Consider the following 13,574-nt stretch of genomic DNA (forward strand, 5'->3'; position numbering starts at 1 on the left):
TCGGTGGGACGTCACACCGAGCCTTCCGCTTTGGTGCCTGCACTCACATCCAGCTCCAAGCCCCGCCTTTCTGAGCAGTGCCCCAGCACCCTGTGAGACTAACCCGGACATCTATTTTCAGTAAAAATCCGCGATTACATTCCCTCAAGCAAAAACGATAACACGAGCCTCAATTCAAGCCTTTTCCAGGTTTTCGGCCGATTAAATAATTTCATACACTTGCAACTGTAAAAGCAGTAACTGAACATCTAACTTTCAGCCAACGACACGGGACTACCCAACCACCAGGTAGATGCCCCTCAAGCCTCCTCTCAAACCAGACAAAATTAATCCACAAACATACAGTCCCAATCCTGCTATTGCTGTTGTTGGGTTGTTCCCTACCACGTAACTCCTACTACAACAAATTTTACCAAACATTTCGTAATTACTTTCCTTGGGAAGCCGTCCATGCCTGCTAAGGATCAGCCCAGATCCCTTTTTCTTGTGCGCAACATACAATTATCCCCCCAGTCCCGTTTTTTCTGCCTGTCTCTGGCTAAATCCCCATGTATCGTACAATGTAACTTCTGCTCCTCTGTGGTGTAATAAATGGTTGTAATATCTGCTAGTGAATTTGTATTCCTAACCAGTGAAATTCAGAATTAAACTGAGAAAGAAGTGAATATGGGGCTAGACAAAGCAGTTGAGACATGTAATTTTCCACTGTTTCAGTGTGAACAAAACAAGGCCCTAACGAGACTAACTTCTGTCTCGAAGATAATTAGGAATGTAAGTCTTGTTCTTAAAACAAGGCATTGCCAAGGCCAACTAGGCACCAAAAGAACTGCAAAAGGAGAACATAAAGATGTCACAGCCAACAGATAAGGGGAAAATTATGGCTAGGGTCTGGTATCACCCTGTAACAATATAATGAAGTCAACAAAATCAAGAAAGGTAAAAAAGTTCAAGCTTGAGGAAGACTTCTTACTTCATCCAAAGAACCCCGGACAACCCCCGGATATCTCCGCAAAAGAGGACTCTGCCCAGACTCCACCTACACTCTGCCCAGACCCCACCTATCATGAATATTATAATGACATGATGTAATCCCTATGAATATGTATGTAAACCCACCTCCTTTTGAATATTCATAGAACTGTAATCAATAAAAGGTAATCCTAGAGTTTTAGATTTGTGCGTGTGAGTGGAGCGGAGCCTCCCCATGCACCCAGCGCTGTTTTGCTCACTGCAATTTCAATTTTATTAATTAATTAAACCATTAATGGAATATTAAGTCTTGGTCATTTTTAACAGTGGTATCTGCTGCTCTGTGGTATTTTGGCAGGAATCAATGAGAATCAGAGCCACATGGATATTAAACATCTTTTTTTAAAAATCCACCCCTAAATCTGAGTGTGGAACATTAAGGATTAAGAAGATTCATTAGTGCCCTGAGAGAGAGTGCCCTGAGGAGAGAAGTGGCAACTGGAAGGGCTTGCCATTCAAGCTCTTCAGGAGTTGCAGATATGGAAAAGGGACAAAGAGGCTGTGCTGTGTTAGTCTTGTTTTCTATGAAAAAACACACAAACACACAAAGGCTCAAAAAAAAAAAAAAAAATTGCACCAGTCTAGAAAAGTATATGACATTTGAATTCTTAAAAGTGTAAAAACTTCCAGTAGGTTCCAGTTAAAGTAGGAAACACTCCTGATTTCATACCACCTCACAGCAACCCACAAAGTTAACTAATGCTGTAATACTGCTATGTGATTATGAAATTCTTATACTATAAATGCAGGCTTGATGGAACAGAGAACTGGCAAGACAGTGTTTGAATTAACCTGTGCTGTGAGCTAAAAGGCCCTACTCTTTTTTTTTTTTTTTTAAATAGGAAAAAAATACTAGTATTTGAGGAAAAAAAAACTCCCTCAGAATCTCAGATTTAACTTATTTTATATTCTAGAGACTATGTTTATTCAGTTACCAAGAATTCAAAACTAGCTCATTGCATTTAATGCATTTTCATTCCTAAACCCAAACAACTGTAAAGATCCCCCCAGGCACCATAAATTATACATGCCATTTGCTTGAGTCTTACAATTTTGTGACTACTGTAAAATTTAAGGAACTTCAGTATCTCAAAGTAAAATTAAAACAGCAGAAAAGATCCAGGGCTGCCTCACACTGACATCATGCCCATGTTACTGGCTAAACTGGTTATATGAGTACATTTGCACAAGGAGAGATTATCCAGCTGCTTACAGGCTGGGCTCAGTATGGCTACAGAACCCAGGAGACAGATTTACCATCCCAAACCTGCTCTAAATAGGTGTTGTAGAAGAACCACCCCCAGGACATAAATGAAAAAAAAAAGGTGTATTTCCACTTGTGGACACATGGAACTCCTATCTGCCATTAAAGACCAAAATGTTCACCAATCCCAACACAGCTGTGCCTGCATGGATAAAAAAAACTGGAAGGTGCTACTTAAAAACACTCCTGTGTTACTTGTGTTTTATAAATAAGTGCTCAATTGCTTCAGACAAGAGTGTTTCTACAATGTTGCACCAAGAAAATAATTGTTTCATTTGTTTGTTTGTTTTGTATTTACCTGACTAGCTAACCTCACTGAGGTTGCCAAATAAATCAAAACCATCTTACTCAGTTGCAGTCTAGCTCCACGGAACAGAGGTTTTGACCCTGTGCAAAAGAAGTGGACAATTTATCACATTTTACTAAACAACAAGAGTATTTTTAATATATAATTCAGAAACCTAAACATGTGCATGTTCATGTACTGCTGGCACCCAGAAACACAGTGAAAAGTGGCATCAGTCATTTAGTTCTGGCAGAATTCAAGCATAAAATGGTTGGTATACTAAATAGTATCAATCAGATTGAAGTAAGATTACACTAAAGCCTTATCTAAACACATTTCATAGCTCTGTTATGAGAGCTCTAGGTTTGTTATAGGTATTAAGTAGTACCAAAGAATAACATAAAGGTAACTTAGGATGTACAGACCTTAAAAGTCAATCGCCTAATGTGTAAGTTCAGAAATATTTCAACAGAACCTCCTTTCTGATGTTGTCTTCTATACACTCCTCTTGCAGCCACACCTGCTTTTAGTCTCACCTTCCTAAAGCTGTGCAATCCCTGAGCAGCCTGCCAGCCAGCCTCCCTTCTACAACCAGCATTCACTAAGATACTTTTTTCTGTAGCCTGCATGATATATGGGTAGAAACCCAAATGAAACTGCAGTACTCACATTTTCTCCCTACTGCTAGTTTGTGCATTAAATAAAATTTAAAAAAAATCTTAAAGCACATTATACATTTTACTTCAATGAATTTTAATACCTCTTCATCAATCAGTACAATTGTGAATTAAAAATCTTACTTCGTTTCCTCAGAGACTGCTTTGCCCATTAATCACAAGATTGAAAGGATCAAAATTCTCATAAAGATTTAGCAGATACATTAGCAGTTGGTGGACTAAGTCAAACTACTATAGAGACAAGTCAGTCAAGTTATAAATAACCAATAATCCTACTAAAAGAATTGCTTTTAAGACAGTATGACCTGAAAGAGAAATTAAACTCATCTTTCTAAAAATCACTAAGATTTCCAGCAAACATCATGGTACACTCTTCCCAACTTGTTCTTAGCAGGAAACCAGAAATCTAACTGAATGGATACACTACAGAAAGTTTGGAGTTTATTTCTTGTTTTCTTTAAAAGAACCCTCCTCTGATTGAAATCTTTCACTGATGCAGCAGAGGCTGACAAGCCATTAATTGCATCTCAGAACAGAAAAATTAATTTTCTCCATGAACAGACACTGTAAGCAGAAGTGTACACTTGATACTTCAGTTCCCCTCCTCCCTTATTTTCCTCTCTATATTTTATATTTCATGACTGTTCACTATTTTTATTTCGGCAACAGATTTAATTTCCTCGTCTAGACAGTTCTCTTCAATGCCCTGGTACAAAGGGAAACATCTCAGCAACATGCTCATTTTAAATCTAGTGAATCTAGCTTCATGTTTTTCATTTGCCCTTTAACTACTCTTCTGCACCTGAAGATCTAACAATATTATTAAAAAGATTATTTGCACTGTCTCCAAATACCTGAGCACGACGACTTATATTCTTGTTCTAATTATCATCAACAGGCATTCAGAGATCACTTTATAATCCAAGGTTCCAGCATAATATCTGTCTTCCGAGCCACTCCACCTCAATAAAACTGGACTTGCATCAATTTTTCTGGTCAGAGTTTTGTTGTGGTGAACAGAATTCTGAAAACTCAAGGCCAGGAAATGCAATTAAATTATATATACCAAAAGCTCTGCTAACATATAACGGGTGCTGAAGATTTGCGTAGAAACAGTCAAACTTAAAGTACTGGATCAATTAAGCAAAGGCACATGCCCTACTTTTACTAATGCTTCTGGATACCTTTAAAAGAAATAAGTAAAGCTATTTAAATTATTAAGACCATCTTTAGTTATTTTATCCATTGCTCTAACCTTCAGAAGCTCAACATTATACATTTTATGCTACAAGGAAAAGTTTTAATTATCTTTGCTTCATTAAAAAAACAAGAGTATTTTAATACAGAATTCTCAAATATCAGTATGAAAAAAACTACATATTTTAAACAGTCTTAATATTTTTATGGCTTTTGATGAATCGGAGCCCTCAATTTTTATGGGCAGATGCAAAATTTACCACCTGAAAGGCAGCATAACCAAGACAATTAAGCAAGAAATGTTTCTTTTTCTTTGCCACGCCCCCAACCCAATGCTTTCCTAACCACTAAAAGGCAGGATAGATATTCTGACATTTGTATAAAAACAATGATGAACAGAAGCAAGATGAAAGGCAAATAGTAGCTGATGAACTACTGATAGACAGCTAACAGACTGCACCACAAAATGGTTAGGAGTAATGAAGTTAGCTTAGCACAGAAGGCAATAACAACCAGTAAGTGTGCTGGAAAGTGCCTGACTAATGTTACTGTATTAAACAAAAAGGAACTGGTTACAACTTACACTGAAGTGAAGCCAGAACTTCACTGCTCTTCCTTTATAAATGTATTTCACTCTCCTTTCGCCCAAGTCCCTTTTTATAAGAGCCAAGATCTTTATGACAGAAGCCCTACTTCTTAGGGAAGCAAGCAACTTCCATAGTGTCTCTAGCAGTTCTCCTTCCCTTCAGGGCAAAACAATGTACTAGTACTGTTTGATGGTCCTTGGTGTCCAGGTTTGGAAGTCATCTTACAGAAATCTACCGTCCCTTTGCACAGCTATTGAAGAGGCCTCATGTCAAGTCAACATTACAATGAAGAATGGACATTAGTCTCCAGATTGCACCAAGAGTTTGTCTCCCTAAGAAGAACAGGCCAGCAGTCCCTATTTTTATTTTTTTTTGTTCACTTTGTTATAAATGCCTCAGTTCCTCTTGCCTCAAGCTATTAGAGCTGCTGCCCAGTGGCTGGGTAGAGTCACTAATGTACAGCCTTTGTTGAGTCAAAAATAAATACTACAAGTTCGAGCAGTCATTTCTCCATCCCTTCACCAGTCAGTAGCAGCAATAACTGGTACAGACCCATCAGTGTTCTACTACGACACAGATTTTCATCAAACCCTAAGTTTTATCAATAAAGCACAGTTCAGTTGCTTTGTTGATGAAAGTGCATTAGAGTTCCTGCTTCTCTCCACTAACCACAGTGGAATCAGATGCAACAGGAACTTTATTACTTTCAGCAAAAGCAGCATCAAAAGCAGCTTCCTGCTCCTCTAAAGTCATAGTAGCAGTGGATCTTCTGGCAGATGTGTTGGTAAAGGCTGGCCGTTGCTCTGTAATCCTTTGCAGGTCTGCTGTTTTCCTACCTCTTCTTTTGCCCAGGATTTTGATGTAATTAGCTGGCACAAGTCCTGTCGTTTGGCCATCATAACTAGCCAAAAGCCAACCGCGAATTTTGGGTTGTTGTTCTGAAGAAGAAAACACAAATGCATCAAGGCACAAATAATTCAAAACACATTGCTGTTGAGTCACAAATGCACCAGAAGGTAAACAACACAACCAGCCCGTCATAGAAAGAAAATAACACAAATGACAAAAGATGAATACGAATTACTTCCAGAGAGAAACAACTAGGATCTGCATTGGTGCGTTAAGCTGAAGAGGACTGTGAACTTCAAGTTGTTCTGCAATTCATGACACATTGTACTGCAAATGCCCAGGGATTTTCACGGTTGTACAGCATCTGTGAGGAAAAGGTAACTACAGGGGTTGTCACAAAGCACCCCGAGTAAATTTAGGTTGTGTTGTATCTTGGGGGGATTAAAAAAACTTACTAAGTTTTTGCAACGGAACTAATAACTTATCAGGGTGAAAAAATTAGAGTGGATGAGTTTTTTCTTCATTTTCAGGCTCTAACAAAATGACTTACTTCACATGTGATTAGAAAATAAAATACAAAATTAAAAGTTTACCTTTGGGTGCTAATCTTAGCAAGTCACCAGCATGGAAAGAAATTTCTTCTTCCGAGAGTGCACTGAAATCATATTCTGCTCTTCCAACCACATGATCATCTTCTCCACTTGCCCAGTTACTAGATGCTGTTGTCAAAATAGAAATTAAAAGCTTATCTGCTTTGAGTTATAAAGTTTGGTTTCTTGGGTTTTTTTGAAAAGAAAACGAAGAAAGCTTCTTAAGTTCCTTGCTAAAATTTTTCCAATAGAAAACTGACAGGAGTAACAAAGTGCGATTTCTTGAGTCAATCCAAACAATACTTTTCCCTGACCAATAGAAACGAAACAGAAATAGAAGGAACCACAATTCTGGAATCATGCAGAGCTTACCATGGAACTGCATCCTAACTCAACAACATGCTACTTTAACAGGCTGATGCTTGTCTCACATGCCTAAAATTCAGTATTTTACCCCAGTATCTATGAACTTATATTACTGTAGTATAAGATCAATGGCTACACGTGGCAAACAAAAGGAACAACATATGCTGCGCTTACGCTGCAGATTATCTTTACCTGTTTCTTCATCACTGTATGTAGAAAGCAGTTTCCAAATCAGATAGGGACCTCCCATTATCACAGCGAAGAAAAGGAAAATGGGCCAGGATTTTGCAGAGCTAACAACTTTGTCTTCAAGGCCAACACGAGCTACTGCCCCCTGACTTTCAGCCCACAAATCCTCATTCTCCGAGCTCGTCTGCAAACCCAGTAATCGTTGTAGACGCTGGTAGAGATATCTTATAGTTCTCACTAAAGCAAAAGCTGAAAACACCTTTGTGAAGTGTATTTTGAGGCGGGAGAAGTGATTCGCTACATCCAGAACAGCTCTGAAACTGTTGTACACAGCTGAAAAGGTAGCATCCATCATCATGCTGACAGAGGCAAATGCATGCACAATGCTTTCAATGGACTGAAATGCACCTCTGCTGCTCTCTTCAGCCTGCTGAACAAACCTGCTGGGAGGAATATCATCTGCCCGGAAGCGGTTATAGCCCAAACCACCATATCCATAACTGTAAGGACTATAGCTTCCATAAAAAGAGGTTCCATATGAACCATAGCCTGGAGAAAAAGAACTACTATATGCTGGCCTGAAAGCACTCAGACTAGTGCTTCCTGATTGTTGCGATGGTCTTGGCAAAATAGGTGGAGGTATTCGTGCCACTGTGGGTTGTCCAGGTCTGGTCAGCACGTTGTCACCCAAGTCAGCAGACCTAAACAAATCAGAGAAGCAAGATCAGTACTCAAAATTCATGTTTATGTTTTCATTTCCCCAGAGTTCTTGGTTAACTATATAAATATGACTGTGTGTTTCAGGACAGGGGACATGGTAGCCAAACAGTACACTGCACAACATCTGTGTGAAGTAAAAATTCCAGTCAGGTCTTTCAGGGAGAACCCCCCAAAGTTAATGATATATTCAGCATAAGTGTGGAACTAGTGTACACATATGTGAAATGTACATGTGGAAAAATTTTCAGTCTACTTACTGTATGACTAAGATAGCATGAAATGCTACACCTAGATTCATCAAACCTGATGCTGTAACACCTATGTAATTTTTCTACACACAAAAGCCTCTCATATGCACTACCAATAGAATTTATGAACTTTTCAATCTTAAAACTTTTTTTCCAATACTTGTTCTCAGTTCCTCTACACAATGACCCAGTGATACATCAGAAAGAAAGTTTGAGAGCCCCTTTAAATCCATGCTGAGGGTAAAGGGTGGTGTTACTTAATTGAGAACCCAAGTAATTATACAACAATATATGCAAAGCCTTTGGGTCCCTCTATTTGTCCTTCTACCCAAACTATTTAAACACCTTTATGTGTCATGTCAAGGGATTGTATCTATTATAGATGGCTGTTGGCAGAAAGAGGTATTATGAATTAAGTTTGCTTTTACTTTAGTAAACTTTTGTTCATTTGTATACCTCTAAGTTTATCTACCTCCTTCATAATAAGACCCCGCAAATACTAGACTGGGACTTGAATTCTGTCAGGCAGCTAGCCAACATTTTTCTATTTCATTCAAAAGCTAATCATATATTATCATTCTAAAAGTCAAGCATTTTAGTCACTTCCTACTGTCATGGCTTAGCGGTTTGGGCGGAACAAAAACCAGAGGACAGAATTATTCTCTATTACTCCCCCCTCCGAAGGGAAGATTAAAGTGGGATAAGGACAAGAGTAAGTTGGAAATTAAAACTGAAAACAGGTTTACTGAACAGGGGAAAGGCAATAACACACAGGATAAGGAATAAATATACAAATATATATCCAACCTGATCTTGTTGATGGCAGGGATGCCTGAGGGCCCTTTGCCACAGGGCTGACTCAGGAGAGGGGTCCCAGCACCCTGAGAGATATGGATTCTGAAGAGCAGGTGGTGAGCGGATGGTAAAGGAGTGAAGGGGAACGGCAGCGAAGCGAGGAACAGGGGTGAGAGGGAAATAGAGCAGGGTCTCTGGTCTGCCTGACCTCTACAGAGTATGGGCAGGAAGTGGGAGGGAATATTGACCCCTGTGTTCCGCTCTTCTCAGAGTCTGAAAACCCTCCTCTTAGTTCCCTGTACTCAAAACTATCACACCTATGTTTACTGCCTCACTGTAGTCCATTAAATTCACAGAAAACCAAAACAAACTGACCGAACAACAGAAGAAGGAAAGTCAAGCTTTAATTGCTAGGGAGCTGCATCCTTCTGCTTTGCTTTCAGCGTGAGGCGTGCTTGCTGTGCCATTCCCGTATAAGGTAGGGAACAACCTCCACTCAGCAAAACTTACATGTCTCCGAAGCAAAGAGCAATACTTATATCTTTACACTGTTTTTTTCACCATAGAATTTAACTCTTTCAGCAGTTAAGAACAAAAGAAAAAAAAAGTTAGTATCACAGAAAACAGAAGTACCATAACTTATTAAATTACACTGCATTCTCCTCCCCAGTAGTCATCTTAGGACTCCTCACTTTAAAGCTGCTTGACACAATTTAAAATGAGATAGGTTTAACATCCAGTTTCTTGCTCAGCAAGCATTAGTTTGCAGTGAGAGGGAAAAGTTTCTATTGAATGTTTTAGTCTCGGGCTAACCTTTTGCCCAGTTTCAGCTCACTCTAATTGCAATCGCTTGCACCCAAAGAAAAAACAAGGCTCATCTTCAGCTTGCAAGCTTTTCTTCGTTTCTGATGTAAATGCAGGGGTTGGCAAACACTTGCTGTACAATCTCCTCCTCTGTGAGCAGGCTGGATTTTCTGGAAAACCTCAGGTTCCCGGGGGAAAACACCTGAAGCAGACTTACAAATCTCTACCAATTCCCGGGGATGACACAGAGCTTCTCCACTCCCATAGAGGCACACACATTTAAAAAGCTAGGTGATGCCCAGGTACGGTCCCCCGCACTCCATCAATCCATACAGCTTTACCTTCCTTACATTAAACAGGCAGCTTTCTACAGTCACGAGCTGGGGTTGACACCAGTACCTTACGGGAGTTTCTTACAGCTTCTCCCCGCTCAGAAGTGGGATCTACCAAAGGATACCCCCTGGCCTGACACACAACCGCTCAACAAACCAGGGCAAACAACCCCAAACCACCCCAGGAGATAACACACATACCCCGTGTACCCCTCGGCCACCCAAACCAACAAACCCCCTCAGGCTCTGCTCTCTGTCAGGCTCGTGGAGGCACTGCCCGACCTTTGAGCTCGCCGCAAGGGAGAAGGCCAAGGCGGGAGGCCTGAAGGGAGAAAGAGAGGCGCAACAGCCCTGAAGGGACGAACAACCCAACCGCGCCACAGGCCGGAGAGACCTGGGGGTCGGCGCACGCACTCACTGGAAGGCCGGCGCTACGGTTCCCGCCAGCCGCCGGTTCTCCCAGGGCTTAGGAGGCGGCGGCTGCGACGCCATCTCCACCCGGCTGCGTTCCCCACTCGGTCCCCGGCCCAGGCCGGCCCAGCCCAGCCCGCCGTGCTCCTCCGCCTGCCCGCCCACCCGGTAGACTCGACACGGGAGCGCAGAGCTATTCACCAGCCGCCCGTTGGGGCACGGCTTGCCTCCGCGCTCGGCCTATCGATGTGCTCTGCCTCGCAGCTACCCATACCTGCTGCCGGCTCCGCTAGCCACCCCGGGAAAGCAGGGAGGGGGGAGGAGAGGCCACGGCGCGAAACGAGGGGCTCTGTGAGGTGATTGCTTCTCCTGGGGGAGTCGGGCGGAGCGGACTGGGGGCGGCGGGGGCAGCGGCAGCAGCAGCAACGCCTCCGGCCTCCTGCGAGCGGAGCGGCCCTGTGCTGAGCGGTCCATGTCCATGTCCTCCTCCCCTTCCCCCAACCCCTCACCCCCGCCTGCTTCAGCCCGTACCCCACACCCCCTCCTGCTTCCGCGCGCGCGAGGCGCCCCTCAGAGTGTAACGGTTCTAACGGTCGGGGCGTGCGCGGGTGGGTGGGTGGGTGTGGGAGTGGGCGGTTCGTGGGATGTGGCTCCCTCCCCCAAAGCCTGGGGTGGGGTGGGGTGGGGTGGGGTGGGGTGGGGTGGGGTGGGGTGGGGTGTGGTGTGGAGCTCCCCCCTGGGCGGCCGGGACGTTCTCGTCTCGACCTGTGTGCAGCTTCGGTGTTCAAGGGTGAGCGGGAAGGCGAAGCGCTGGGAACTGGTGTCCCCAGGTGTCCCCCCCCCTTCCCTAGCCGAGTTGCTTCGCCGTGTGACCGGCGGTGAACCAGGCCCATGCAAAGCAGCAGGCTCCTTGAGGAGCCTCTTAGTGGTTTTCTTCTTAAATTTCTTGGTTCAGAGCATGGTAGCGAGAAACGTTAGCGTGGCAATGTTTCTCATGTAGCTCATGAGCAGTTACCTGAAAGTGTTGGTTTGGGTTTGTTTATTTATTTATTTAACATCAGGTTTGGAGTTTTCTAGCTAATCTTGGTGCATACCACTTTCTATAAAGAAACCAAATAAAGAAAAGGATTTATAACTTTTCCTAAACTGTGAAGGTTTTCTATGCCTGAAATATTTCTGTGCATGATATTCCTGAGTAGAGTAAGGCATCAAAGGTTTTAACAGACTTTGGTTGGTGTGGAGGATACTGTCTCTTGCAGTACAAAACCTAGAGGGATATCAAATGTTGCTTACAGGAGCTAACCACAAAACAGTCAGGTGGCTCATCTATCAGTATATATCAGGATAGATATATATCTCCAGATAGCGTGGAATTCCTTGCTAAAGAGGCAAAATAATTTCAAATAGAAAATGGGAAAAGGATTGGAGGAAAGATCTGTTGAGGCTTACCAGCAGGCAAACCACACCAGACCAAAGAAATCCCTAAACCCAGAAATAATCAGCGGCACAGAGCACTTGGTAGAGGTGTATGCCCTGCACACACCTATTTTCCTGTGGCATCGCTTTATGCCCACTTTGGGTGACAGTAGACTAACTGAACCTTTGATCTGAACAACTGTGGTTGGTACATGCCTTCTTAAGTTTGCTAGATATCCAGTAGGGCTAAGGACCTTACTGGGAGTCTCTCTTTTTCTGTTTGGTTTTGTTTTTTGGTTTTTTTTTAGTGTTGAGAGGTCTATTGCTGTGAAGAAATTAGACTGTTCTAGACTTCTGGGAACAGTGATAAAAAGTGGAAAAGGCTAATAGATAAGAAATACTTCCTTCTGGTTTGGGGCTGGTTTTTCTTCTATGATTTTAACAGATTGATTCTTCAGTTTCAACAATTTTTAAAGGAATCTCCCTTTTATGTTTGGCTTAATATGAATTAATTCCATCCATCTCCGTTCAGTAAAGAATAACATCACATAATGCACTTTATCAAAGATAAAACTCTGGGCTAAAGCTCAGCGTGCCTTTCTAAGAAGTCTTGACTTAAGGTTTTTCTAGGAAGTATAGAAGTTTTCCCTGAGTCGGTGGTCTTATTGAGTTGATCTTCCAGTCCTGTTGTGCCTTTCATTTAAGACAAGCACATGTCCTAAACTTTCTCTAGCAAAAAAACTTCAACCCAATAGTGTTTCCAGATATGGTGCAAATGAGTCCTTTCATTGTTGAATTGCTGAATTTTGTATATTCCAACCTCTTTTTATTTTCTTTTTTTAATTTAAGAATTTTCCAGGATGTCTTCTCTAACAGAGAAGGACAGACCAATTGTTCAGCTGTTACTGAACACTGGCACTTGCCCACGGTGTATTTTGAGGTTCTGCTGCGTGGGATCACAGACTCTTTATAGACATCCATACAAGGTTTGTTCTTTGTGTACTTAATTAGAATTACAGTGCCTAATTGCAGTGTTCTTTGCACTACCTTGCGGGAGAAGGATGTTGTATTCTTGGGTTCTTGCCTGAGAGAACAACACTTTGCAAAATGTGTTCTGAAAAATAGCTGCTGCTACATGGTACAATTTTGAGAAATTAGAAGAATCACAGAATATAACAATTGTGAGTTAAATGTTAAGTTTGACTGGAAAGTTGCTATGTATTCCCCAAAACCACCAAAATCCAGGGGATGTTAGCTTCTGCACAGCACGGCATTCTCAGTTTTGAAGTAGAGCAGCTATGGCTGTTCTCTCTGCTCTTTTTCCTTTAGTGTAATAAGCAATAAAAGGATTGTGGCAGTGCAGCTGATGCAGAGGATGAACCATCTATGCTCCAAACTTTTTTGCCTCATACGTCCTTCTTCCAGTAGAGTTGGCAGGGAGATGTAATTGAAGAATTGCAGGGCACAGGTTAAGGAAAAATTATTATTTTTCAATCAAACACAGTGTTATTAGGCATCCTTTTTAGTTGACCTTAGTGCTGAAATTCAATGTTCTTGACATTTTTCCTAGCTGTGCACAATCATTCTTGCATTTCTTTGTGTGCATGGTATTCCTCAACTTGGTTTTGGTTATTTGCTCCTCCTTCATGTTGCTTCTTTGAGACCTCTCTCATTGTGTAAGCCAAATAAACATTTCTATTCACCTGGTAAATCCCTTGTCTCTATTGTGTCTTCTCGTGACTGTCTTGATTATTTTACCTTTGTTTAAGTTTAGACTCTCCAGAATTAATTTTCAACATCTTTCTTCCTTGTCC

General features: G+C 41.8%; 2 protein-coding genes across 6 annotated transcripts in view; one reads left to right on the forward strand and one right to left on the reverse strand.

Annotated features, from left to right (window-relative positions):
- Window positions 1-2,710: 2,710 nt before the first annotated feature.
- Window positions 2,711-10,513, reverse strand: PEX13 (peroxisomal biogenesis factor 13). Of its 2 annotated transcripts, none has more exons than XM_030446692.1 (4): window positions 10,352-10,513; window positions 7,038-7,735; window positions 6,483-6,608; window positions 2,711-5,978 (listed from the first exon to the last, which is right to left on the reverse strand). In XM_030446692.1, exons 1-4 carry the CDS (start codon window positions 10,423-10,425, stop codon window positions 5,683-5,685), a joined length of 1,194 nt encoding a protein of 397 aa, XP_030302552.1. In that variant the 5' UTR covers window positions 10,426-10,513; the 3' UTR covers window positions 2,711-5,682. The 2 variants fall into 2 exon arrangements, with proteins under 2 accessions (XP_030302552.1, XP_030302551.1); XM_030446691.1 differs by having other exon boundaries at window positions 7,020-7,735; window positions 10,352-10,466.
- A 125-nt stretch (window positions 10,514-10,638) lies between these two features.
- The window catches only part of PUS10 (pseudouridine synthase 10), a 34,843-nt gene continuing 31,907 nt past the window's right edge, over window positions 10,639-13,574 (forward strand). For 2 of the 4 annotated variants that reach the window (XM_030446687.1, XM_030446690.1), the window contains exons 1-2: window positions 10,851-10,921; window positions 12,610-12,746. In XM_030446687.1, coding sequence (XP_030302547.1) covers window positions 12,621-12,746 — 126 coding nt within the window. In that variant the 5' untranslated portion in view covers window positions 10,851-10,921; window positions 12,610-12,620. Of the gene's footprint in view, window positions 10,701-10,850; window positions 10,922-11,090; window positions 11,135-12,609; window positions 12,747-13,574 lie in introns of those variants that run through there. The other 2 variants (XM_030446686.1, XM_030446689.1) reach the window with 2 other exon arrangements.

This window comes from Calypte anna, chromosome 3, assembly GCF_003957555.1.
Source record: "Calypte anna isolate BGI_N300 chromosome 3, bCalAnn1_v1.p, whole genome shotgun sequence".
Taxonomy (NCBI): domain Eukaryota; kingdom Metazoa; phylum Chordata; class Aves; order Apodiformes; family Trochilidae; genus Calypte; species Calypte anna.

Excerpts from the sequence above, each read along its gene's own strand:
- PEX13 (XM_030446691.1), bottom strand. The coding sequence starts at position 10,425 with ATGGCGTCGCAGCCGCCGCCTCCTAAGCCCTGGGAGAACCGGCGGCTG. Across the intron at positions 7,736-10,351 it reads ACCGTAGCGCCGGCCTTCCA|GTCTGCTGACTTGGGTGACA; the intron begins GTGAGTGCGTGC and ends TGATTTGTTTAG. Across the intron at positions 5,979-6,482 it reads GCTAAGATTAGCACCCAAAG|AACAACAACCCAAAATTCGC; the intron begins GTAAACTTTTAA and ends TTTCTTCTTCAG.